Source organism: Oncorhynchus masou, chromosome 5 (genome assembly GCF_036934945.1).
Source record: "Oncorhynchus masou masou isolate Uvic2021 chromosome 5, UVic_Omas_1.1, whole genome shotgun sequence".
Taxonomy (NCBI): Eukaryota; Metazoa; Chordata; class Actinopteri; order Salmoniformes; family Salmonidae; genus Oncorhynchus; species Oncorhynchus masou.
In genome coordinates, this window is record NC_088216.1 from 63,478,522 (window position 1) to 63,502,863 (window position 24,342).

Consider the following 24,342-nt stretch of genomic DNA (forward strand, 5'->3'; position numbering starts at 1 on the left):
AGCACAGCTAAAAACTGTAGTCCTTTTTTAAAGAAGTAATAAAACTGGCCTTCTTTAGACTAGTTGAGTATCTGGAGCATCAGCATTTGTGGGTTTGATTACAGGCTCAAAATGGCTAGAAACAAAGTACTTCTGAAACTCGTCAGTCTATTCTTGTTCTGAGAAATGAAGGCTATTCCATGCAAGAATTTGTCAAGAAATTGAAGATCTCATATAACGCCGTACTACTCCCTTCACAGAACAGCGCAAACTGGACCTAACCAGAAAAGAAAGAGGAGTGGGAGGCCCCGGTGCACAACTGAACAAGAAGACAAGTACATTAGAGTGTAGCGGAACCCCTCCGCAATAGAAAAGTGCATGGCGCCAAATTCAAAACAACAAAAATATCATAAATAAAATTCCTCAAGCATACAAGTATTTTACACCATTTTAAAGATAAAATTCTTGTTAATCCAGCCACAGTGTCTGATTCCCAAAAGGATTTACAGTGAAAGTACCACAAACGATTATGTTAGGTCACCACCAAGCCACAGAAAAACACAGCCATTTTTCCAGCCAGAGAGAGGAGTCACAAAAAGCAGAAATAGAGATCAATTTAATCACTAACCTTTGATGATCTTCATCAGATGACACTCATAGGACTTCATGTTACACAATACATGTATGTTTTGTTTGATAAAGTTCATATTTATATAAAAAAAATCTGAGTTTACATTGGCGCATTACGTTCATTAGTTCTAAAACATGCGGTGATTGTGCAGAGAGCCACATAAAATGACACAAATACTCATAATAAACATTGATAAATTATACATGGAACTTTAGATAAACGTCTCCTTAATGCAACTGTGTCAGATAAAAAAAAACTTTACAGAGAAAGAAAACCATGCAATAATCTGAGTACAGCCTTTAGACAACAAAGCAGCCAAAAGATACCCACCATATTGGGTAGTCAACATTACTCAGAAAAAGCATTTTAAATATTCACTTACCTTTGATGATCTTCATCAGAATGCACTCCCAGGAATCCCAGTTCCACCATAAATGTTTCATTTGTTCGATAATGTCCACCAGTTATGTCCAAATATCTTCTTTTGTTAGGGCGTTTGGTAAACAAATCCAAAAGCTCGTTCAGGTCGCGCCGAACGAAAAGTTCAAAAAGTTCCGTTACAGCCCGTAGAAACATGCCAAACTAAGTATGGAATTAATCTTTAGGATGATTTTAACATAAAACTTAATTTAATGTTCCAACCGGACAATCCCTTTGTCAGTAAAAATGAAGTGGAACATAGCTACCTTTCACGTGAGCGCCCATGACCGAGGCTATGGCACTCTGCCAGACCACTCACTCAAAGAGCTCTTATGAGCCCCTCCTTTAGAGTATAATCTTCAAAACAGGTTCTAAATACTGTTGACATCTAGTGGAAGCCGTGGGAAGTGAAACATAACTAATATCCCACTGTATCTTCAATGGGGGCTGAGTTGAAAAACTACAAACCTCAGATTTTCCACTTCCTGGTTGGATTTTTTCTCTGGTTTTTGCCAGCCATATGAGTTCTGTTATACTCACAGACATCATTCAAACAGTTTTAGAAACGTCAGAGTGTTTTCTATCCAAATGTATTAATTATATGCATAGTCTAGCTTTTACGGCTGAGTAGCAGGCAGCTTAACTTGGGCATGTTTTTCATCCAAGCTACCCAATACTGCCCCCTACCCCAAATAAATTAATTTCTCAGAACAAGAATAGACTGACGAGTTTCAGAAGAAAGTTCTTTGTTTCAAGCCATGTAATCGAACCCACAAACGCTGATACTCAACTAGTCTAAAGGTCAGTTTTATTGCTTCAGTAATTCAGGACAACAGTTTTCAGCTGTGCTAACATAATTGCAAAAGGGGTTTCTAATGATCTATTAGCCTTTTAAAATTATAAACTTGGATTAGCTAAGACAACGTGCCATTGGAACATAGGAGTGATGGACAAAAAATTATTTTCTTTTAAAAACAAGGACATTTCTAAGTGACCCCAAACTTTTGAACGGTAGTGTACCTATTTGTATTATTTTTAATGACACGGCTATAGCCCTCATGTGGAGGTCTTGAGAAAGGAATTGTAAATGGACTGTCCTGAACTGAAGAGATTACTGTATACAGGGTGTGATTGTAGCTCTGCTCTATAGGCTTTTTATATGAATGTTCTGAGGTGCTCTGTTGGCTGAAAAGTGTTACTGCACAGTGTCTGCCTGTGTCTGACTGTCTTCTCAGACAAAGCACTTTACCTGAAGTTTAACTGAGTGCAGTATCACACGGCCTTGACTGACCTCATTCAATTACAAACACAACAATAGATATTGGCCAGTTGAAATAGGAATAACAAATAGGGCACATGTCAGTTCTTAGGCTACTATTTTGCCCCCAATTTAGTGTGTGTTTATCAGTGCTGTTCTGTCCATGGAGTGTACAGTCCCAGTGTTTCTGTTCAGCCTGTTACTCCATTTGTAAGTCATGTGAGGATCACTGTGTGGACTAGCTATAGTGTAGGTTTGGACAAGACCCACACACCTTGTCATTGATTGAAATAGTGTTACTGGATAGCAGCATATAACAACGTTATGTAAATACTAAGATTTACAGTGCTTTGTCTCTCTCATACTCTTATCGATCATGTACCTAACTACACAGTATGCATGAGAGAAACTGAATGTTGCAGGGTAGTTGCCATAGAACTGCAATGTGCGCACAGGATGTGTTCAATCAAATCCACATGTCTGTTTCCTTACGGAGTGCTGAAGTGACTATGAAATGCAATCAAACTGAAGTCAGTATGAATGTAATGTGTTTGTAAGAAGGCCTCAGTCTAATACTATAAATATATTTACAGTGTATGTACATGCTTATAAACAAGGCTTCAAAAGCTAACATATGACCCTGGTAAAGGCACCTATGTTGCAGTGAATGTACAGCATGTGAAATCTTTTGTATGAAGGTTCACTTTGGTAAAGTTCGTAAAGTTCAGAGATGGTTGCTCTGTGTAGCTAGCTTTGAGAGAGACATTGAATTCAAGCAGTGTTATAATGGTACAGATGTTTGTGCTAAATTGCAAATGAATGAAAAAAGTGAATTGTCATCTTTTACTTTGTACTCTGTGTATTTGTTCAATGTGTTTTAATAAATCCCCTCAACAACAATAGACATACCTCATTGCTTAAATGCAGATCTGAGAAAATAAGCTAATTCTCAGTTTGAGTATGTGTGAGCTGTGAAGTTCTATATTTTAAGGTGACTTTCTTTTGCTGAGAGTGAAACCCAGAGGGCAGAAGGAAGGTTGGCTGCCCAAAACAGACATGGAACAGCACAAATGAGGAGAAGATGAAGGCAGGAACCACCTGGAATGAAATCAAGAAAACGTTCCAGAACAGAGTTTTCTGGAGTTGCAGCTCTGAGGCCTTTGTTCTACTAGGAGCTGAAAGGAATAAGCCAAGTAAGTCAAGTTGCCTTGAAACATCAATAAAGAAAAATAATAAATAGTTTGATTTTAGAACTGCAAGCTTGTTAATGGGGCTTGACCCCTGATGTCTGCCAGTGATCCAGGTCACTCACTGCAAAGTAAATGAACTTAGGAGCAGAAATTGAGCCATTGACATATTAAGTCAGAGTTCAAGACATTCAGCCAATCACAGCTTTTACGGTACATTATTGTCTTTCCTTGAATATATAAATTGACCAAAATGTTTGTACCTAAAAAGGAGATGTGTTTACTGACAATTGTTACACGGTAGTTATAAAACACATATTGCACTAATATTCTCAGGTACTTATCTTTCCTCTCTACTGATGTCCATCTTAGTTCAGTTGACATTAGTATTTCTTTATTTTAAAATTTGTATTCCTCAAGTCCTTGGCTTGGTGATGTAATCACTAACATTGTTCCAATCTATTCCCCCTTTCACCCAAGTTTCCCATCCTAATACCTCTTAGCCCACCCTCTACATCTGCATATCTGCTCTGATTGGGCATGTGCCATACTTTAGCATTTCTATTGGCCGAAGCCAAGACTTTTGCTCTGCCATTGGCCAATCAATGCTGAGAAAGCCCTTTGGCCTGCTTTGTGTCTGTTAAGCAGCAGGGGGCAGGAGATTGGAGGAGGGAGGGAGGGACTAAACATAAGGGGAGAGAAAAAGTGGGAAGAGGGACAGAAAGACAGGGCAAGAAATTGTGAGAAAGAGAGCGAGAGGGAGGGACTGAACCATAGAATCGAGAGAGGAGGGAGTAGGGGGAGCCTCATTCAGAGCAGCTAGTGTGAGGAGTGGAGCTGACCTAATGTGGGAAAGTAAACATTATTTCCAGTCTATTCTGCCGGAGCCCTAGGAGCTCTTAAAGCAGACATACAGGGGAATGAGTGAGGAACCTGCCAGTATATAATCAGGATGTTCATGGGAGTTAACCAGGATTAAAGAGTCCACAGGGAGTAACTGAAGCTTGTTGGAGGAAATACTACCGAGGACAAGAAGGTGAGAGATGTATTTTTATTGTATTCTACTATACACACTCTCCCTCTTTTTTTGTTTCACTTCTCTGCGTGTTCACCAAGACAAGAGCTTTGTTGAAGGGGCCATGGAGGGAGTGGGGGTGGGTGGGTGTGTTGTTTTGTGCTCTCAGACCCTGGGTCCGAGAGCTTGCAGCTTCGGGCAGCGGAGTTACAGAGGAGGAAAGGAGAGCAGAGGCAATACCCAAAGCCGGGTGGCCTCTTTGTTGAATACACTCTTTCACAGACGATTACACCAGGACTAACCTTCAGAGAGGGCTGTGTATGGGGCTTGGCTACCCATATTATCAAGGGAAAGACCATGAGGCACTCTGGTCCAGAGACATACACCATCTATAGGGAGGATCTATACATTGATTCCAGGCAGAACTGGGCCATAGATACTCCACTCCAGTATATACATTACTGTACCCCCTCCATAGCCCCAGGCTGAAACAGGAGTCGTCTATCCAGCCCTAGTCTTGGGGCTCCTTCCTGGAGTACAATAGCCCCTCCCTGAATGAATTTCACGCTGCCTCATCCCCACAGAGGAGAAAGGAATGGGGAGAGGGGGACCTCTGATCTGCATTTTGGAAAGATGTAGTGTTTCCCGCTTTAGTCGGATGTCCCAGCATTCCCTGAGTCAGACTGTTAAACTTTTGTTCGACAATCAAGTTCCATTAATTAATAGTCCATGCATGTCTGGCCTGGAGCTTAAACCACAAAGATTCTCCTATGAATGGGACCCCACTCGCCTTTTCCTCTCATGCCATAGTGAATACACAGCTGAGGCCTTCCCACTCCCGGAAGCCCTAGGGGAATTAGTACAGACAGTTATGGATGAAGACCGGCATGAAAATAAAATAACCGTCATAACCACTTAAAAAAATAATTAGAAAGAATGGCTGACTGAAGACGGGACGGTCGGACATTCGTGGCCGTTTCCGCTGTAACGTGAAACTTTATTGCTCCTCGCTAAAACAAGCAAGGTGTTGTAGCGAATCATTATTTTAGGCAACGACCCCTCCCTGCAGCAGCAGCACACATAGAAATATAATATATTTCAATGGCAGCATATGCAGTCAGGAGCAAAGGGGGAAAAAACGTTTTAACAGTGAGCGCGGTCATTTGGCTGACCAATAAGTCATTCAAAATTCCATGACCATCACAGCCCTACCATCTCTCTGTACTGTGTCACATCCTTCATGCTTGCTGTAACTGTGCTGTAAGTTGCATTCATACATTAATAGCAAATTTCAAATTCCTACGACTGCATCAAAGGGACAGCTCAACCCCCCTCTGTATTGTAACAGCTAACAATTCTGTATAATGATACTGAACAACAACCCTGGCTGGCCAAGACTGAACAATAGGGAAGTATCAACAATGAACATGTACACAAAGCTTCAAACCGAGCTTTCATTGGCCCAAGAAAAGATCATTCAGATGCGCCATTGACAGAGATCACAATGGAGAGTGTGGGAACAGGACACCCAGGTCAGTGAACCTGCTGTCACACAGTGACGTTTTGGTCATTCTGACACCCAACCATAAACCCTAGATGGGAATGTTTGATTAAGGACTTACCATACACCTAGAATGTTTGATTATTAAGGACTTACCATACACCTAGAATGTTTGATTATTAAGGACTTACCATACACCTAGAATGTTTGATTATTAAGGACTTACCATACACCTAGAATGTTTGATTATTAAGGACTTACCATACACCTAGAATGTTTGATTATTAAGGACTTACCATACACCTAGAATGTTTGATTATTAAGGACTTACCATACACCTAGAATGTTTGATTATTAAGGACTTACCATACACCTAGAATGTTTGATCTTGGTTAAACTCCACGTGCTTTTAACATCAAATAACATTTTATTTGTCACATACACAGTTTACAGCAGGTATAAAAGGTGCAGTGAAATGCTTACATGCTAGCTCCCTCAACATTGTAGTACGTTATCAATATCAATAAAAATAATAATACAAAATAAGTCAATAGAGAAAGGTAGTATGCATAGTAATAAAACTGCTATGTACACAGCAGGATGTACAATATACATTTATGAATGTGCAATGTCAACTATGACTGCGTTACAAATATAAAGTGGATTTATACTATAATTACATTGCTATTAGTGAAGTGACTTACCTGCAGTGTTTGGACTTAGGTATGTACTGTGATAAGGTATGTACTGTGACAAGGTATGTACTGTGACAAGAAAAAGTATGTGAACCCTTTGGAATTATCTGGATTTCTGCATAAACTGGTTATAAATTTAGATCTGATCTTCATCTAAGTCACAACAACAGACAAACACAGTCTGCTTAAACTAATAACACACAAATTATTGTATTTTTCTTGTTTATATTGAAAACGCAATCTAAACATTCACAGTGTAGGTTGGAAAAATGATGTGAACCCCAAGGCTAATGACTTCTCCAAACGCTAATTGGAGTCAGGAGTCCGCGAACCTGGAGTACAATCATTGAGACGAGATTGGAGATGTTGGTTAGAGCCACCCTGCCGTATTAAAAACATTCACAAAATTGGAGTTTGCTTTTCACATTGCCTGATGTGAACCATGCCTCGAACAAAAGATATCTCAGAAGACCCAAGATTTAGAATTGTTGACTTGCATAAAGCTGGAAAGGGTTACAGAAGTATGTCAAAAAGCCTTGATGTTCATCAGTCCACGGTAAGACAAATTGTCTGTAAATGGAGAAAGTTCACCACTGTTCCTACTCTTCTTTGGAGTGGCCGTCCTGTAAAGATAACTGCGTGTGCACAGCGCTCAATGAGGTTAAGAAGAATCCTAGTGTCAGCTAAAGGACATGCTAACATCTCTGTTGACGAGTCTATGATACGTATAACACTAAACAAGAAGGGTGTTCATGGGAGGACACCATGGAAGAAGCCACTGCTGTACAAAAAAAAACTTTCCATGTCTGAAGTTCGCAAAAAAACATCTGGATGTTCCACAGCACTACTGGCAAAATATTCTGTGGACAGATGAAACTATAGTTGAGTTGCTTGGAAGGAACACACAGCACTATGTGTGGAGGAAAAAAGGCACAACACAACACACCAACATCAAAACTTCATCCCAACTGTAAAGTATGATGGAGGGAGCATCATGGTTTTGGGCTGCTTTGCTGCCTCAGGGCCTGGACGGTAATGCTATCATCGACGGAAAAATTAATTCCTAAGTTTATCAAGACATTTTTCAGGAGAATGTAAGGCTATCTGTCCACCAATTGAAGCTCGACAGAAGTTGGGTGATGCAACAGGACAATGACCTAAAACACAGAAGTAAATCAACAACAGAATGGCTTCCACAGAAGAAAATACGCCTTCTGGAGTGGCCCAGACCGAGTCCTGACCTCAACCTGATTGAAATGCTGTGGCATGACCACAGAGTTTTGCTGTGGCATGAGTTTTGTAAAGAGGAATGGTCCAAAATTCCTCCTGACCGTTGTGCTGGTCTGATCTGCAACTACAGAAAACATTTGTTTGTTGCTGCCAGAGGGTCAACCAGTTATTAAATCCAAGGGTTCACATACTTTTCCCACCCTGCACTGTGAATGTTTACACCGTGTGTTCAATAAAGACATGAAAATGTATAATTGTTTGCGTGTTATTAGTTTAAGCAGAGTGTTTGTCAGATTTTATGACCAATTTATGCAGAAATCCAGATTTTTCCAAAGGGTTCACATACTATTTCTTGCCACTGTATAGTCAGTACAGTCAGTGGTCAGAGCCCAGATGGAGAAACAGTGGAGAACAGTAACACTCACTGTGACCTTGAGTAGTGTGACTACCATCACAGACTACCTTCGTGCACAGTGGGCACAGCAACAGCTTCTGTAGTGGAGGGCAATTGAAGGCCAATGTGGCTCTTGTATGAATAATGTATACCTGCATGTCTGAACAGTGCCGACCATGGCAGTGCGTATGAAAGCAGCGCATCATGAATGTTTCACTATGCTGTCCATACAGTCTATGATGCTGACACATATTTGTTCTCAATGTTCAGTAATCAGTACACTATAACACAGCTTTCTGTACTGTAGCTTACAATGGAGCTTACATCAGGAGAAAAACAAACTGAGTTCTGGTTTATGATAAATTCTACTCTGAGTTAAATCTGACAGTCAGATAATCTAACAGGTCCCTATGCTCAATGTTTGGCAGGAGTTAGTTGGGAATCAAGGAGGAGGCATACAATCCATTACTATGTGTTACAAACACTCCCACTCACAGCTCTGTTTTTGACAGCTAAAGGATGACAGACAACTGCTTCTGAGCAGATTAACTGTTTCTTGCGTCTAAATGGGTTGTCTCACATCCCTATCTCTTCACGACAAGACTATTTCCTTTGGGGATCTTGATATTCAGAAAAAGGAGGAAGAACTTCTTTGGACTCCTGTCTAGTAGAGAGTGGAAGTTTGGAAACCAGTCAAACCACCCTCCATAAAACCAAGGAAGAGCCTAGATAAAAGAAGGCTGTTTTAGCTGCCTTCTGTAAGAATTCCGTTGCTGTTTATTCAGTCTATACTCCACCAGCTGCGGCTCTGTTCTATTGTCCATTGATGCACCCTGACTCCCTCTCCCTGCCTAACCAATGACTGCCCCGGCCTGGGCCTTATGCGGGCAGCCAGCACTGGACTCAAGTCTTTGTGGGGGATATTGCACATTCAGTTCAGCAGATCTCTCCCATCTCATGTTCGAATTCAAACATCTCTATGAATCCAGCTTGCAGTTGCACATTCTATACTCCCAAACATTGAATCATTAGGAAATATGTGCCTTCCTCCTGTCTGTAATTGCACCATCTGCTTTTGCATCCAGCAGTGAACAGGGAAGGTTCTGGAAGTCAAGGTCCAACCATACCCCAAAGACCTCCTTGTCGCCTCTGCATCTTCTCCAAATATTACCACACCACGGCTGGGCTGAACTCTTTATTTGTGTTAGGGTGTGTGGTTGTGTTTGTTTCATTTTAATTCTGCAAGGTACTGTATCCAATTTCCTCAAGAATGCCTTTAGGACAGAACTAGTTCAAGCTTAGTTTCCACTTATCCTAGTCTCTTTTGACAGGCAGTCTAAAAGATTTTTCACTTCGAGTTTGGTCTTTAAATGTATGTTGTACAAAAGTATTTCAACAAAAGGAGGGTGGTTTCCTGAGTTTGAAGAGGCTATACATTCATGTACATACTACCTCATTTGGCCTGACCAACCAGTGCTCCCACACATTGGCTAACCGTTCTATCTGCATTGTGTCCCGTCACCCATCCCCGGCCAACCCCTCTTTTACGCTACTGCTACTCTCTGTTCACCATATATGTATAGTCACTTTAACCATATCTACATGTACATATTACCTCAATCAGCCTGACTAACCAGTGTCTGTATGTAGCCTCTCTACCTTTATAGCCTCACTACTGTATATAGCCTCCCTACTGTTACAGCCTCACTACTGTATATAGCCTCCCTACTGTTATAGCCTCACTACTGTATATAGCCTCCCTACTGTTATAGCCTCACTACTGTATATAGCCTCCCTACTGTTACAGCCTCACTACTGTATATAGCCTCCCTACTGTTATAGCCTCACTACTGTATATAGCCTCCCTACTGTATATAGCCTCACTACTGTATATAGCCTCACTACTGTATATAGCCTCACTACTGTATATAGCCTCCCTACTGTTACAGCCTCACTACTGTATATAGCCTCCCTACTGTTACAGCCTCACTACTGTATATAGCCTCCCTACTGTTACAGCCTCACTACTGTATATAGCCTCCCTACTGTTACAGCCTCACTACTGTATATAGCCTCCCTACTGTTACAGCCTCACTACTGTATATAGCCTCCCTACTGTATATAGCCTCCCTGCTGTTACAGCCTCACTACTGTATATAGCCTCCCTACTGTTACAGCCTCACTACTGTATATAGCCTCCCTACTGTATATAGCCTCCCTGCTGTATATAGCCTCCCTACTGTTACAGCCTCACTACTGTATATAGCCTCACTACTGTTACAGCCTCACTACTGTATATAGCCTCCCTACTGTTACAGCCTCACTACTGTATATAGCCTCCCTACTGTATATAGCCTCCCTACTGTATATAGCCTCCCTACTGTTATAGCCTCACTACTGTATATAGCCTCCCTACTGTATATAGCCTCCCTACTGTATATAGCCTCACTACTGTATATAGCCTCCCTACTGTATATAGCCTCCCTACTGTATATAGCCTCCCTACTGTATATAGCCTCCCTACTGTATATAGCCTCCCTACTGTATATAGCCTCCCTGCTGTTATAGCCTCCCTACTGTTACAGCCTCACTACTGTATATAGCCTCCCTACTGTTACAGCCTCACTACTGTATATAGCCTCCCTACTGTATATAGCCTCCCTGCTGTTACAGCCTCACTACTGTATATAGCCTCACTACTGTATATAGCCTCCCTACTGTATATAGCCTCCCTACTGTTACAGCCTCACTACTGTATATAGCCTCCCTACTGTTACAGCCTCACTACTGTATATAGCCTCACTACTGTATATAGCCTCCCTACTGTATATAGCCTCCATGCTGTTATAGCCTCCCTACTGTTACAGCCTCACTACTGTATATAGCCTCACTACTGTATATAGCCTCCCTACTGTTACAGCCTCACTACTGTTACAGCCTCACTACTGTATATAGCCTCACTACTGTATATAGCCTCCCTGCTGTTATAGCCTCCCTACTGTTACAGCCTCACTACTGTATATAGCCTCACTACTGTATATAGCCTCCCTACTGTATATAGCCTCCCTACTGTATATAGCCTCCCTACTGTATATAGCCTCACTACTGTTACAGCCTCACTACTGTATATAGCCTCCCTACTGTTACAGCCTCACTACTGTATATAGCCTCCCTACTGTTACAGCCTCACTACTGTATATAGCCTCACTACTGTATATAGCCTCCCTGCTGTTATAGCCTCCCTACTGTTACAGCCTCACTACTGTATATAGCCTCACTACTGTATATAGCCTCCCTACTGTATATAGCCTCCCTACTGTATATAGCCTCCCTACTGTATATAGCCTCACTACTGTTACAGCCTCACTACTGTATATAGCCTCCCTACTGTTACAGCCTCACTACTGTATATAGCCTCCCTACTGTTACAGCCTCACTACTGTATATAGCCTCCCTACTGTTACAGCCTCACTACTGTATATAGCCTCACTACTGTATATAGCCTCCCTACTGTATATAGCCTCCCTACTGTATATAGCCTCACTACTGTATATAGCCTCCCTACTGTTATAGCCTCACTACTGTATATAGCCTCCCTACTGTTACAGCCTCCCTACTGTATATAGCCTCACTACTGTATATAGCCTCCCTACTGTTACAGCCTCACTACTGTATATAGCCTCCCTACTGTATATAGCCTCCCTACTGTATATAGCCTCCCTACTGTATATAGCCTCACTACTGTATATAGCCTCCCTACTGTTACAGCCTCACTACTGTATATAGCCTCACTACTGTATATAGCCTCCCTACTGTATATAGCCTCCCTACTGTATATAGCCTCACTACTGTTACAGCCTCACTACTGTATATAGCCTCCCTACTGTTACAGCCTCACTACTGTATATAGCCTCCCTACTGTTACAGCCTCACTACTGTATATAGCCTCCCTACTGTTACAGCCTCACTACTGTATATAGCCTCACTACTGTATATAGCCTCCCTACTGTTACAGCCTCACTACTGTATATAGCCTCACTACTGTATATAGCCTCCCTACTGTATATAGCCTCCCTACTGTTACAGCCTCACTACTGTATATAGCCTCCCTACTGTTACAGCCTCACTACTGTATATAGCCTCCCTACTGTTACAGCCTCACTACTGTATATAGCCTCCCTACTGTTACAGCCTCACTACTGTATATAGCCTCACTACTGTATATAGCCTCCCTACTGTATATAGCCTCCCTACTGTATATAGCCTCCCTACTGTTATAGCCTCACTACTGTATATAGCCTCCCTACTGTTACAGCCTCACTACTGTATATAGCCTCACTACTGTATATAGCCTCCCTACTGTTACAGCCTCCCTACTGTATATAGCCTCCCTACTGTATATAGCCTCCCTACTGTATATAGCCTCCCTACTGTATATAGCCTCACTACTGTATATAGCCTCCCTACTGTATATAGCCTCCCTACTGTATATAGCCTCCCTACTGTATATAGCCTCCCTACTGTATATAGCCTCCCTACTGTATATAGCCTCCCTACTGTATATAGCCTCCCTACTGTATATAGCCTCCCTACTGTATATAGCCTCCCTACTGTATATAGCCTCACTACTGTTACAGCCTCACTACTGTATATAGCCTCACTACTGTATATAGCCTCACTACTGTATATAGCCTCCCTACTGTATATAGCCTCCCTACTGTTACAGCCTCACTACTGTATATAGCCTCACTACTGTTACAGCCTCCCTACTGTATATAGCCTCCCTACTGTATATAGCCTCCCTACTGTATATAGCCTCCCTACTGTATATAGCCTCCCTACTGTATATAGCCTCACTACTGTATATAGCCTCCCTACTGTTACAGCCTCACTACTGTATATAGCCTCCCTACTGTTACAGCCTCCCTACTGTTACAGCCTCCCTACTGTATATAGCCTCCCTACTACTATATAGCCTCCCTACTGTATATAGCCTCACTACTGTATATAGCCTCCCTACTGTTACAGCCTCACTACTGTATATAGCCTCCCTACTGTTACAGCCTCCCTACTGTTACAGCCTCCCTACTGTATATAGCCTCCCTACTGTATATAGCCTCCCTACTGTATATAGCCTCACTACTGTATATAGCCTCCCTACTGTTACAGCCTCACTACTGTATATAGCCTCCCTACTGTTACAGCCTCCCTACTGTTACAGCCTCCCTACTGTATATAGCCTCCCTACTGTATATAGCCTCCCTACTGTTACAGCCTCACTACTGTATATAGCCTCCCTACTGTTACAGCCTCACTACTGTATATAGCCTCCCTACTGTTACAGCCTCCCTACTGTATATAGCCTCCCTACTGTTACAGCCTCACTACTGTATATAGCCTCCCTACTGTATATAGCCTCCCTACTGTATATAGCCTCCCTACTGTTACAGCCTCCCTACTGTATATAGCCTCACTACTGTATATAGCCTCCCTACTGTTATAGCCTCCCTACTGTTACAGCCTCCCTACTGTATATAGCCTCCCTACTGTTACAGCCTCACTACTGTATATAGCCTCCCTACTGTTACAGCCTCCCTACTGTATATAGCCTCCCTACTGTATATAGCCTCCCTACTGTTACAGCCTCCCTACTGTATATAGCCTCACTACTGTTACAGCCTCCCTACTGTATATAGCCTCCCTACTGTTACAGCCTCCCTACTGTATATAGCCTCCCTACTGTTACAGCCTCCCTACTGTATATAGCCTCCCTACTGTATATAGCCTCCCTACTGTATATAGCCTCCCTACTGTTACAGCCTCCCTACTGTATATAGCCTCCCTACTGTTACAGCCTCCCTACTGTATATAGCCTCCCTACTGTTACAGCCTCACTACTGTATATAGCCTCCCTACTGTATATAGCCTCCCTACTGTTATAGCCTCCCTACTGTTACAGCCTCCCTACTGTATATAGCCTCCCTACTGTTACAGCCTCCCTACTGTATATAGCCTCCCTACTGTTACAGCCTCGCAACAGTTATCTTTCATTGTCTTTTTACTGTTGTTTTTATTTCTTTACTTACCTGTTGTTCACCTAATACCTTTTTGCACTATTGGTTAGAGCCTGTAAGTAAGCATTTCACTATAAGGTCACCTGTTGTATTCAGCGCACATGACAAATAAACTTTGATTTGATTAGTCAGGCAGCAAACTATTTTCTGCCAGCAATGTCAAGTGCATTTTTTATGCAAAAAGTGACATCTCATTAATTTTCATTGTGCAATTGTATTGTGTTAGAGTATTTAATACATATTGCTCAATGTCAAAGAACTTAGGGGATGCTCTGCTCGAAAGATCATATCAATTACACCAACAGAACCTATTATGAAAGATTATTTTGCCAATCCTGCTTTTCCTTCTCTGGAAAAAACCCTGGTGATTTTTCCATTATACATGGCGGTAGACTACTAAAGTATTTAACTCGGAGGGAGGAGCAGTTCTCATTGATTTTATCCCACAGATCCTCCATTATACTGAGCAGAGCATGGCTCTGACATATCACATACAGCACAGCATGTCATCACCCTCTGACCTGTGATCTCACTCCCAGACAGTCCAGCAGTTCAGTGACCATTGCAGAAACAATGCTTTCTGAGAGTGAGCAGAGCTTTTCCCCTACAAAAGGCTCATTGTTTATTAGAGCAGTAAGTGGGCCGTCTGGAGAAACTGGGTTTGTGGTACAGCGAAGAGGATAGAGGCCGTGGTGGGCTGGGTCCACACATGACTAGAATTGCACCGACCGAGTGAGGATATGGTCTTAGTATTACCCCTGAAGAAAAGTGACTGCAATTTTCAAACCTGGCCTACTTTGCCACTCATGTTTAATACGTCTCAAATTAAGATTAGAAAAGTATCCCTGTTTAGTAGTTTCAAGCCATCACCATGCCAACAACATTACAGTACCCCACTCCCTATAACTGACCTAATTTCCTGATAGAACTGTCAGGAGAGGGTTGAGTCAGACTTTGTATTCGGTGGAGGATTTGGGATGAAAATTAATTGTGCAATGATTTCCAAATGGGCCAGCTCCAAACTCTGTTGCCGCCCATGGTCTGGTCCACCCCACTTTACCCTATGCTGTCATTCCCCAAGGGGGCGTGCAAACAGGCCAATCAGGGCCAGGAATGTTCCTGCAGAGGAAACAGTTCAGCACTAATCGAAATGTAAAGCAGATGCTGCACTATGAGACTTCACCAGAACTCCAGGACTCAGGAGTGGTGCTCTGCTAAGGATACAGAGCCGCCCTCTACATGTAGGGAACCCCCCCCCCCAGCTATGAGGTTGAGGTATTTAGACCAGACGCGTTGTATGTAGTGAGAGGAACACCCTATTAAAATGACAGAAACAACCCGTATGGGCTCATCACCGTCAGGGTATAGATATCTCCTTTAATCTTCAGGTAAGCCCTGTCAGACTGTTTAATTATGCTAACAGCCTTTCTCAGCAATTTTGTCCTGCTTTTATACTGGAACTGTAATCCCCTCTCTGTTGCATGTCTCTTCCTTTGTGGTTCTGGAGGCAGCCATAATTCTGCCGTGCTTAAAGGATTGGAATTTTTCACAGTCCTGAGAAAGCAAACTAGTCAAAACAACCTGTTGCTAGTGACCCACATTCAGTAATGTAGGTAATACAGCGTAGTGGTCACAACAACTCAACTCTGACCAGACTTAACTATTATTTTTTTTAAATTTACATCAGATGATCCAGTGAAAGGATTTAGTGACCTGTGAATCCAGGAATAGACTGTTTCTTCACAAAATATCTTGCAGTTGTCTAAATATTATTTAGTATTACAATACATGTCTATGTAAACAGTATGAGGCTAATGTTTCCAAACATAGTAAATGTACATCTGGGACACTGAAATTAGTATGATATATTAAGTTTGGTATGGTATGTATTCATTTGTCCATCATCCATTTCTTATGATATGTTACAAATTGCAATTTGTTGTGGCTAATGTTAGCTTGGTGGCTAAAGTTAGCTAGGCTAGGGGTTAGGGTTAAGGTTAGGGTTTGGAGTTAGGTTAATAGGGTTAAGGTTAGTGTAAGGGTTAGCTATCATGCTAAGTGGTTGCAAAGTAGCTAAAAGTAATAAGTAGTTGCAAATTAGCTCAAATGCTGAAGTTGTCTGTGATGAAATTCGAACACACAACCTTCGGGTTGTTAGACATTTGTGTTATACACCTACCCAACCACCCTACTTTCATGTTTGCCTTAAGTTACCTTCTGTCCTATGTAACCATACCAAATGTAACATATTATACTAATTTCAGTGTCCCAGATTAACGTTTGCTGTTATGTCTCATCTATGAGACCAGGCTGATGTTTCCACCATTGTTTTTTTCTGGAATTTAGATTGGAATGAAACTAAAACCAGTGGTGGAAATAGTACCCAATTGCCATACTTGAGTAAGGGGAAAGGGAAAGGGGGATACCTCGTCAGTTGTACAACTGAAGGCATTCAAGGCATTCCACGTTTAACCTGAAGATAATGACTTAAGTAAAAGTGAAAGTCACCCAGTAAAATACTACTTGACGAAAAGTATTTGGTTTTAAATATACGGTACTTAAGTATCAAAAGTAAGTATATAAATCATTTCAAATTCCTTATATTAAGCAAACCAGATGGCACCATTTTTTTCCTTCTTTTTACGGATCGCCAGGGGCACACTCCAACACTCAGACATCATTTACAAATGAAGCATGTGTGTGTAGTGAGTCCGTTTTCCTGTCCTGCTAAGCATTCAAAATGTAACGGGTACTTTTGGTTGTCAGGGGAAATTAAAAAAGTACATTTTCTTTAGGAATGTAGTGAAGTAAAAGTTGTCAAAAATATACATATAAGTACAGATAATCAAAAAATTTGTAATAGGGGGAACTGGAGCCCATTCCAACATAATTCCACCTTTTAAGTTTTCACCCTGAGTTCTCAGCAGCCAGCACCCATACACAAACTACAGATTAGAGTCTTAGTACTGTGTAAAGTTTAAACAACGATTAGTCATTGAAAAAAGAGCACAAAGTAAATAAGCTTTACCAAAATAGTTTGTCATGTATATGAAATGGACATTCCACTTGAAGTGTCTTAAAACCTTTGCATGTTCATGGTGGTTACATAGATACCTTAGTACACTTTATTAGTACTTACAACTGTTATACCTTTTTGTGGTTTGTGTATTTATACATTTAACTATTTATATGTGTTTGCTTTGTAAACAAATACTCCAATCAGTTTCTAAATTGTAGCAAATTTTGGGAAGTCAAGTGCATGTCAGTTTTTGTCAGACAAGGAACATTATTTCTGTTTTTTTCTTCAACATTTGTACTATCCCTTTGTCTCTATTCTCTGTTCCAGAGCTTATGTCCACTGTGAATTATCAGCAGCAACAGAGGGAGGAAGAGGAGGAGGAAGATGAAGAGCAAGGAGAGAAGTTTGAGTTTGATGACAGTGCTGATGAGAAAGACCCAGTGGAAGCCATGCAAACGGCAAATGAGTCATCTATGGAGGCCACAAGCCAACCACATGACAATGCAGTAACAACACCCCTTGCACACTCACAACAGCACCTCAATGCAATGCCCCCTGCTGGTCAGGAGGACAATCCCTCACAGGGACAAGACTCCACGGCCTCTTCAGGTAAAGTGTTCTTTCTATTACAACACATTGTGAGTGACTCTTCTCCACTGGTCTCATAAGGTGCTGCCCGTTCTTAAATAGATGCTAATTACACTCCTTGCTAAAGAAGGAGATTTAAATCTATGTGAACTTCTGTCGGACAAAAGGAAGCGATTAGTGCTTAATTAAAATACTTCTCACGAAGCCTACGCGTAGTAATCCGTTAAGTGGGTTGTGGTGCATTTCTCGACTGGGGAATTCTGGGGTTGATGATGCTGTACGGTGGAAGCCTGTTACCCAGCGGATGGTGGAGGACACGGGTGTCCGGCTGGGACGTTGCCCTCCCAGGTAAGATGAGGGGGCTCACATTGTCTCTGGATAAATTAAATAATAGTTTGAATAGGAATATCTTCCATAAAAGCTGATTTGCACACAGGACCTATATAGCGCTAATAATACAATTCCTGTGGTCTGTTTTCATCAGCGATTGTCTTCTTGGAGACACAGGACCTACCGCTCTTCATAAAACAAGGTCAATTAAGATGAAGTAAAGAGGAAATAAGATATACTTTTCTATACACATTTCCTCACATTGAGACCTATCTGGATGTATCCCAAACTTGTTAGCTGTCCTTCCCATATGGTACATGCTGTACAAGTTATAGTAACAAACACAAGCATGACGTTATATTTAAAAAAAAGATGTCTAATGTCTCCCGCTTCATTTCTCCCCACAGATGTTCCAGTTAGCAACCCACCCAGGCGGTAAGAGACTCTCTGCTTTCTATCTGCATTCCATCTTCAGGGGTTGTGTGGTTTGGCCTCATAGGAGGAAACATCTGTCTTCATTAAGTTATCAATATACTGTATTAGCATGACCCAAAATCAGAAACATCTCTTTTTTCATAGAGAAGGGGCGTGTCAAAGTAGAAAGGTATAGTACTGATATGTTTAAAAAGGAAATCAAAGGAGATGGCAAATCTGTGACAGAGGCTATGTTGGAAAAAAAACTCTTCCATGTCTAACATATTGAATCAGTAGCCTAAACAGGTACTCTGTAGTCTGCAGGTTATAGCAGTTTGCAGTGTAAAAAGTTGTATATGAGTTAGGGGGTTCACTAGAATGTACATTAGAAACATGTTATCAACCTTTTAATTTGGGGTCCCCTGTCTTGGTGGGGGGCACTGGTCCTGGTTAGGTCCCAGCATGATGGTGTGCTAGGAAGTGTGCTGGGAAACCCATGCTGATAGGAGAGCCAGGGCCTGTCGTTCCTGTGGGCTTTCCTGTGCTGAAAAGCTGGGTGTATGTGAGTGACTGTGATAGTGTGTATCTCTCAGTGTGTCTGTGTGTGTGTATGTTTGAACAGGGTTGGATTGTGAGAGAAGGGACTGTGGTTTCTGCGATTTCTCCTCTGGAAGATTTCTGCTGAGTAGACTGTTTCACTGCGGGTCAATATTCTCCCTTTCCTAGTGGAGCTATCAATAGCTTTTTCCTCCAACAAGGTGTAAGTTGTGTGTCAGCACGTTTGCTCTGTGTGTCTGTTTCAGCTCAGATTCAGATATATTTGCATCGCAAAGAATACTTTGTAGTAGAAACATTGTTGTAGAACATGCATCACATGTCTACAGGTCTATTCAAGTCAGGAAAGCAGTGGTATTGTGTGTGCGTGCGCGTTTCTAGGTGCATCTGTTGATTCTAGGACCTTTGACAGATAGCTTTCATTAAGTGAGACCCTTAAGATGAAAAGTCCTGGACAATGGTCACCATGACAACTTGACACTTGACATTTATATGGCTCTGCTTTATGTTCTGTTGAGCTGTAGCCTTAGACTACAGGGGCTCACCTTTAGCACTCCCCCGAAGAAACCCCACTTTACAACACTCCCATTTCTGCTTAGTGGTAGATCTGCAAGCTGGGTTTGCAAGCTGTTCAAGTAAACAATGTTACAAAAGACACCGATGCCGTATACAGACCTGTGTACACTGTCAGGGCGCAGACGCAAGATGCAGTTGCTATAGCAGATGGTGTGTTGTTTGATTCGACTCGTTATAGTAACTGTAGTTACAATGAAGGTCTAGCTAGCCCATCATCAGCATGGTCAGCACTATTTCCATAGAGACGGGAGGAAAGCCAAGTAAACATGGCTCCCTGGTTGACTGTGTTCTGTAGTTAGAGGGCGTTGAAACACATCTAAGGCCTTGCATTCAGGCTGCTCACTGTGCCTCCGTCTGTTCTATTTGCATTGAAACACGTTTGCCATTTCTTCTGCTATAGGCCTATGAATCACAGGGGCTTGTATAGACAAGTGAAGGGCGTAGGCCTACAAAGATGAACCATACAATATATACTTTTCAGTCTTTTAAACATTGAAATAGTTTGTGTTCTCAAAAAACGTCTGGTTAAATACCCATTTGAAACCACAGTAATGAGACATGCGTTCTGTATGAATTTTACAGAACAGGTTTCTTGTGTTTCATGATGAGGTATGCTGTGTTATTAATATGTCTGAGGCACATTATACACCAGCATAGTTTTTCTTCTCATTTATTTTAGAAAGTTCTTATTCATAGAAAACTGCTTGAGTAGACATTACTCTGTAAAAACTCTTAGCTGTAATATGTTGGGTTGTCTTTGCCAGCCCCGTGAGCTGCTTCCTGACTGAGTCTGGTGTCTTTGGGGAGGCAGTGCAATGTGAACAGTTGAAACGTTTATTAGCGGACATTACTAGGAACTGGGTTTGAAGTTTCAACATTACTCAAACAAGCTTTAGCTTATGCCTTTTTGTTGTCTTGCCAAAGAAGGTAATGCAATAATATATACAGAAAGTCTGGCCAATAGGTTACTTGCAAGCTATATTTGGCTTCAAAATATTTCCTACACAACTAAACTGAGTAATTCTGTAAACATTGAGGACTGTCAGGCATGTCTGGATCAGGGGAGAGGTACAGTATCTTGCTGACTGATTGACATATTGGCTGTTGGCAAAGTCGAGAGGGATGGTGGGAGGGATGCATTTAATGAGATTGGTTTCTCCTCCATCCCAGATCTAGCTGTATAATCAAGCATGTGGGAGGATTGCTGTAACTCTCACTGGTAGCTTGAAAACATAAGAAAGTGGTAGCTCTTTACAGAATACCTACAAGATCAGTATTAGGAGATGTCTCAAAGGCAATATTCCAGGGCCAGTCATTATTATGGTTAGGCTTTAGGAATGTCAGGTGATCAATGGCTATCATTTAGGGGGATCTTTCATAGCTCACAGTTAATATATCAAGCAGGAGGTAAGGTCACATTATCATATTCATGGTCTCACATGAGTTTACCTGGATCAGATGACTCTCTCCATCCCTCACAACAGCAGTCAGCAGAATCATCACACCACAGTGAATAGGACTGACCAACCTATCAGAAATGAGCTGCACTAGGAACATATAGCTGTGGCAGGTTTAAGGAAGTGTTACACCTCGTTCACATCAACAGCGTCATTGCGTTTTGGTACACCAGAAGTTAATTAATTTCCAATGGAACTCTGTATTTAACTTGTAGCATTGCGTTGCAGTTGCAGTGTGTTGTGTGGTGCAAACGTTGGATTTATCGAACATGTGCATCAAATGCATAGACGGCTTGACAAAAATGCATAGACGGCTTGACAAAAATGGTAACTTTTGTTGCACACATTTCCAGATTATGCTGCTCACCATTTTGTGCAATGACACTGTCTGTGTGATCAAGGCGTTAACATGCTGGGACAGCAGTGCTTCAGACTCTTTGCCCCGCCTACTTCACCTTTCCTCCTCGACCTCCTCCTCCTCCACACTGCAATTCACTTGTAATGAGCCACACAGGACCCAGCCTAGAGTGGTCATAACTGCTTTCAATACTCTGCCTGGTATGTTCCAGGGTCTCTGGCCCGGTTGAGCTGGTTGAGCCCATCGCTGCAGCACCTTCAGTGGGAGAGCAGCCCAGGGAGGAGTCCAAGGAAAGGTCTGGTCCTGGAGACATGTTACCAGTGGAGAACCAGACCGACTCGGAGGACCATAGCGTGGAGACTGAGAAGAAGAGCTCCAGCTTGAGAGAACACTCTGAAGGTACAGAACTACATAGATATAGATACATGAAACATGATATATACAGAAGAGAGCAAGCTTACACCAATTACAGTATAGGCCTTCATAACTTCCATTGTTTTACAGTAATAAAAGAAACTGTATTGGTCTGTCATCGTTGTGTGGAACTTCCAAAGGGCAACAGCCAGCACACACTCTCTCCCTCCCATGATTTGATTTCAACATGGACATGACAGGAATTCAATTAATTCAGGATGAGGATCAATAGTAGACTATTGGCCTATTTCCACCGAGGGAAATTGCTCTTGCTGACATTAGGCTATTTGAAGGTGGTCCACTAAGGACTCTGTAAGGAGCCTGACGAAGCCAGGCTCTGCTCAACTTTATTTCACCTTTCTCTTTAGTTGTCTTTCACATACTCCCTGTTCTTGTTGATATTAAAAAATGTATGCCTTAGTTTATAATAGTGTGGTGTAAACATTTTCAGCATCATGCATGGATACTGTAGAAATCTGATTTAACAATCTGTACCTCAGTTTTGTGATCAGTTCCTCTGTCCAGTGTCTGTGTCCTTTTCCCCATCTTAATCTTTTATTTTTATTGGACAGTCTGAGATATGGCTTTTTCTTTGCAACTCTGCCTCGAAGGCCAGTATCCTGGAGTCGCCTCTTCACTGTTGACGTTGAGACTGGTGTTTTGCGCGTACTATTTAATGAAGATGCCAGTTGAGGACTTGTGAGGCGTCGGTTTCTCAAACTAGACACTGTCTTTGTCCTCTTGCTCAGTTGTGCACGTGGGTCTCCCACTCCTTTTCCTATTCTGGTAAGGGCCAGTTTGCGCTTTTCTGTGAAGGGAGTAGTACACAGTGATGTACAAGATCTTCAGTTTCTTGGCAATTTCTCGCATTCAATAGCCTTAATTTCTCGTAACAAGGATAGACCGACGAATTTCAGAAGAAAGGTCTTTGATCTGGCCATTTTGAGCCTGTAATCAAACCCACAAATGCTGATGAGCCAGATACTCAAACTAGTCTAAAGAAGGCCAGTTTTATTTCTTCTTTAATCAGAACAACAGTGTTCAGCTGAGCTAACATAATTGCAAAATTGTTTTCTAATGATCAATTAGTCTTTTTGAAATGATAAACTTGGATTAGCTAACACAACGTGCCATTGGAGCATAGGAGTGATGGTTGCTGATAATGCGTCTTTGTACGCCTATGTAGATATTTCATAAAACATCTGCTGTTTCCATCTACAATAGTCATTTACAACATTAACAATGTCTACACTGTATTTCTGATCAATTTGATGTTATTTTAATGGACAAACAATTAGCTTTAAAAAAAAAACAAGGACATTTCTATGTGACCTCAAACTTTTGAACGGTAGTGTATATGTAGGGTCGAAGTAACTATGCAACAGGATAGATAATAGACAGTAGCAGCAGCTTATTTGGTGAGTGTGAAAGTGTGTGTGTGAGTGTACAGTGTACAGTGAGTGTACAGTTGAAGACATACACCTTAGCCAAATACATTTAAATTCAGTTTTTCACAATTTCTGACATTTAATACAATTTTGTAAAAATTCCCCGTCTTAGGTCAATTAGGATCACCACTTTATTTTAAGAATGTGAAATGTCCGAATAATAGTAGAGAGAATGATTTTATTTCAGCTTTTATTTCTATCATTACATTCCCAGTGGGTCAGAAGTTTACATCCACTCAATTAGTATTTGGTAGCATTGCCTTTAAATTGTTTAACTTGGGTCAAACCTTTCAGGTAGCCTTCCACAAGCTTCCCACAATAAGTTGGGTGAATTTTGGCCCATTCCTCCTGACAGAGCTGGTGTAACTGAGTCAGGTTTGTAGGCCTCCTTGCTCGCACACGCTTTTTCAGTTCTGCCCACAAATGTTTTATAGGATTGAGATCAGGGCTTTGTGATGGCCACTCCAGTACCTTGACTTTGTTGTCCTTAAGACATTTTGCCTCAACTTTGGAAGTATGCTTGGGGTCATTGTCCATTTGGAAGACCCATTTGTGACGAAGCTTTAACTTTCTGACTGATGTCTTGAGATGTTGCTTCAATCAATCCACAAACTTTCCCTCCCTCATGATGCCATCTATTTTGTGAAGTGCACCAGTCCCTCCTGCAGCAGAGCACCCCCACAACATGCTGCTGCCACTCTCGTGCTTCACAGTTGGGATGGTGTTCTTCGGCATGCAAGCCTCCCCCTTTTTCCTCCAAACATAACAATGGTCATTTTGGCCAAACAGTTCTATTTTA

The 24,342-nt window shown here is 41.7% G+C and overlaps 1 protein-coding gene across 1 annotated transcript in view; it reads left to right on the forward strand.

Moving 5' to 3' along the window:
• Positions 1 to 4,247: 4,247 nt before the first annotated feature.
• arhgef10la (Rho guanine nucleotide exchange factor (GEF) 10-like a) overlaps positions 4,248 to 24,342 on the forward strand; it is a 117,272-nt gene continuing 97,177 nt past the window's right edge. The window contains 4 exon segments of the mRNA XM_064966416.1: positions 4,248 to 4,511; positions 17,731 to 18,012; positions 18,729 to 18,756; positions 21,893 to 22,080. Coding sequence (XP_064822488.1) covers positions 17,736 to 18,012; positions 18,729 to 18,756; positions 21,893 to 22,080 — 493 coding nt within the window. The 5' untranslated portion in view covers positions 4,248 to 4,511; positions 17,731 to 17,735.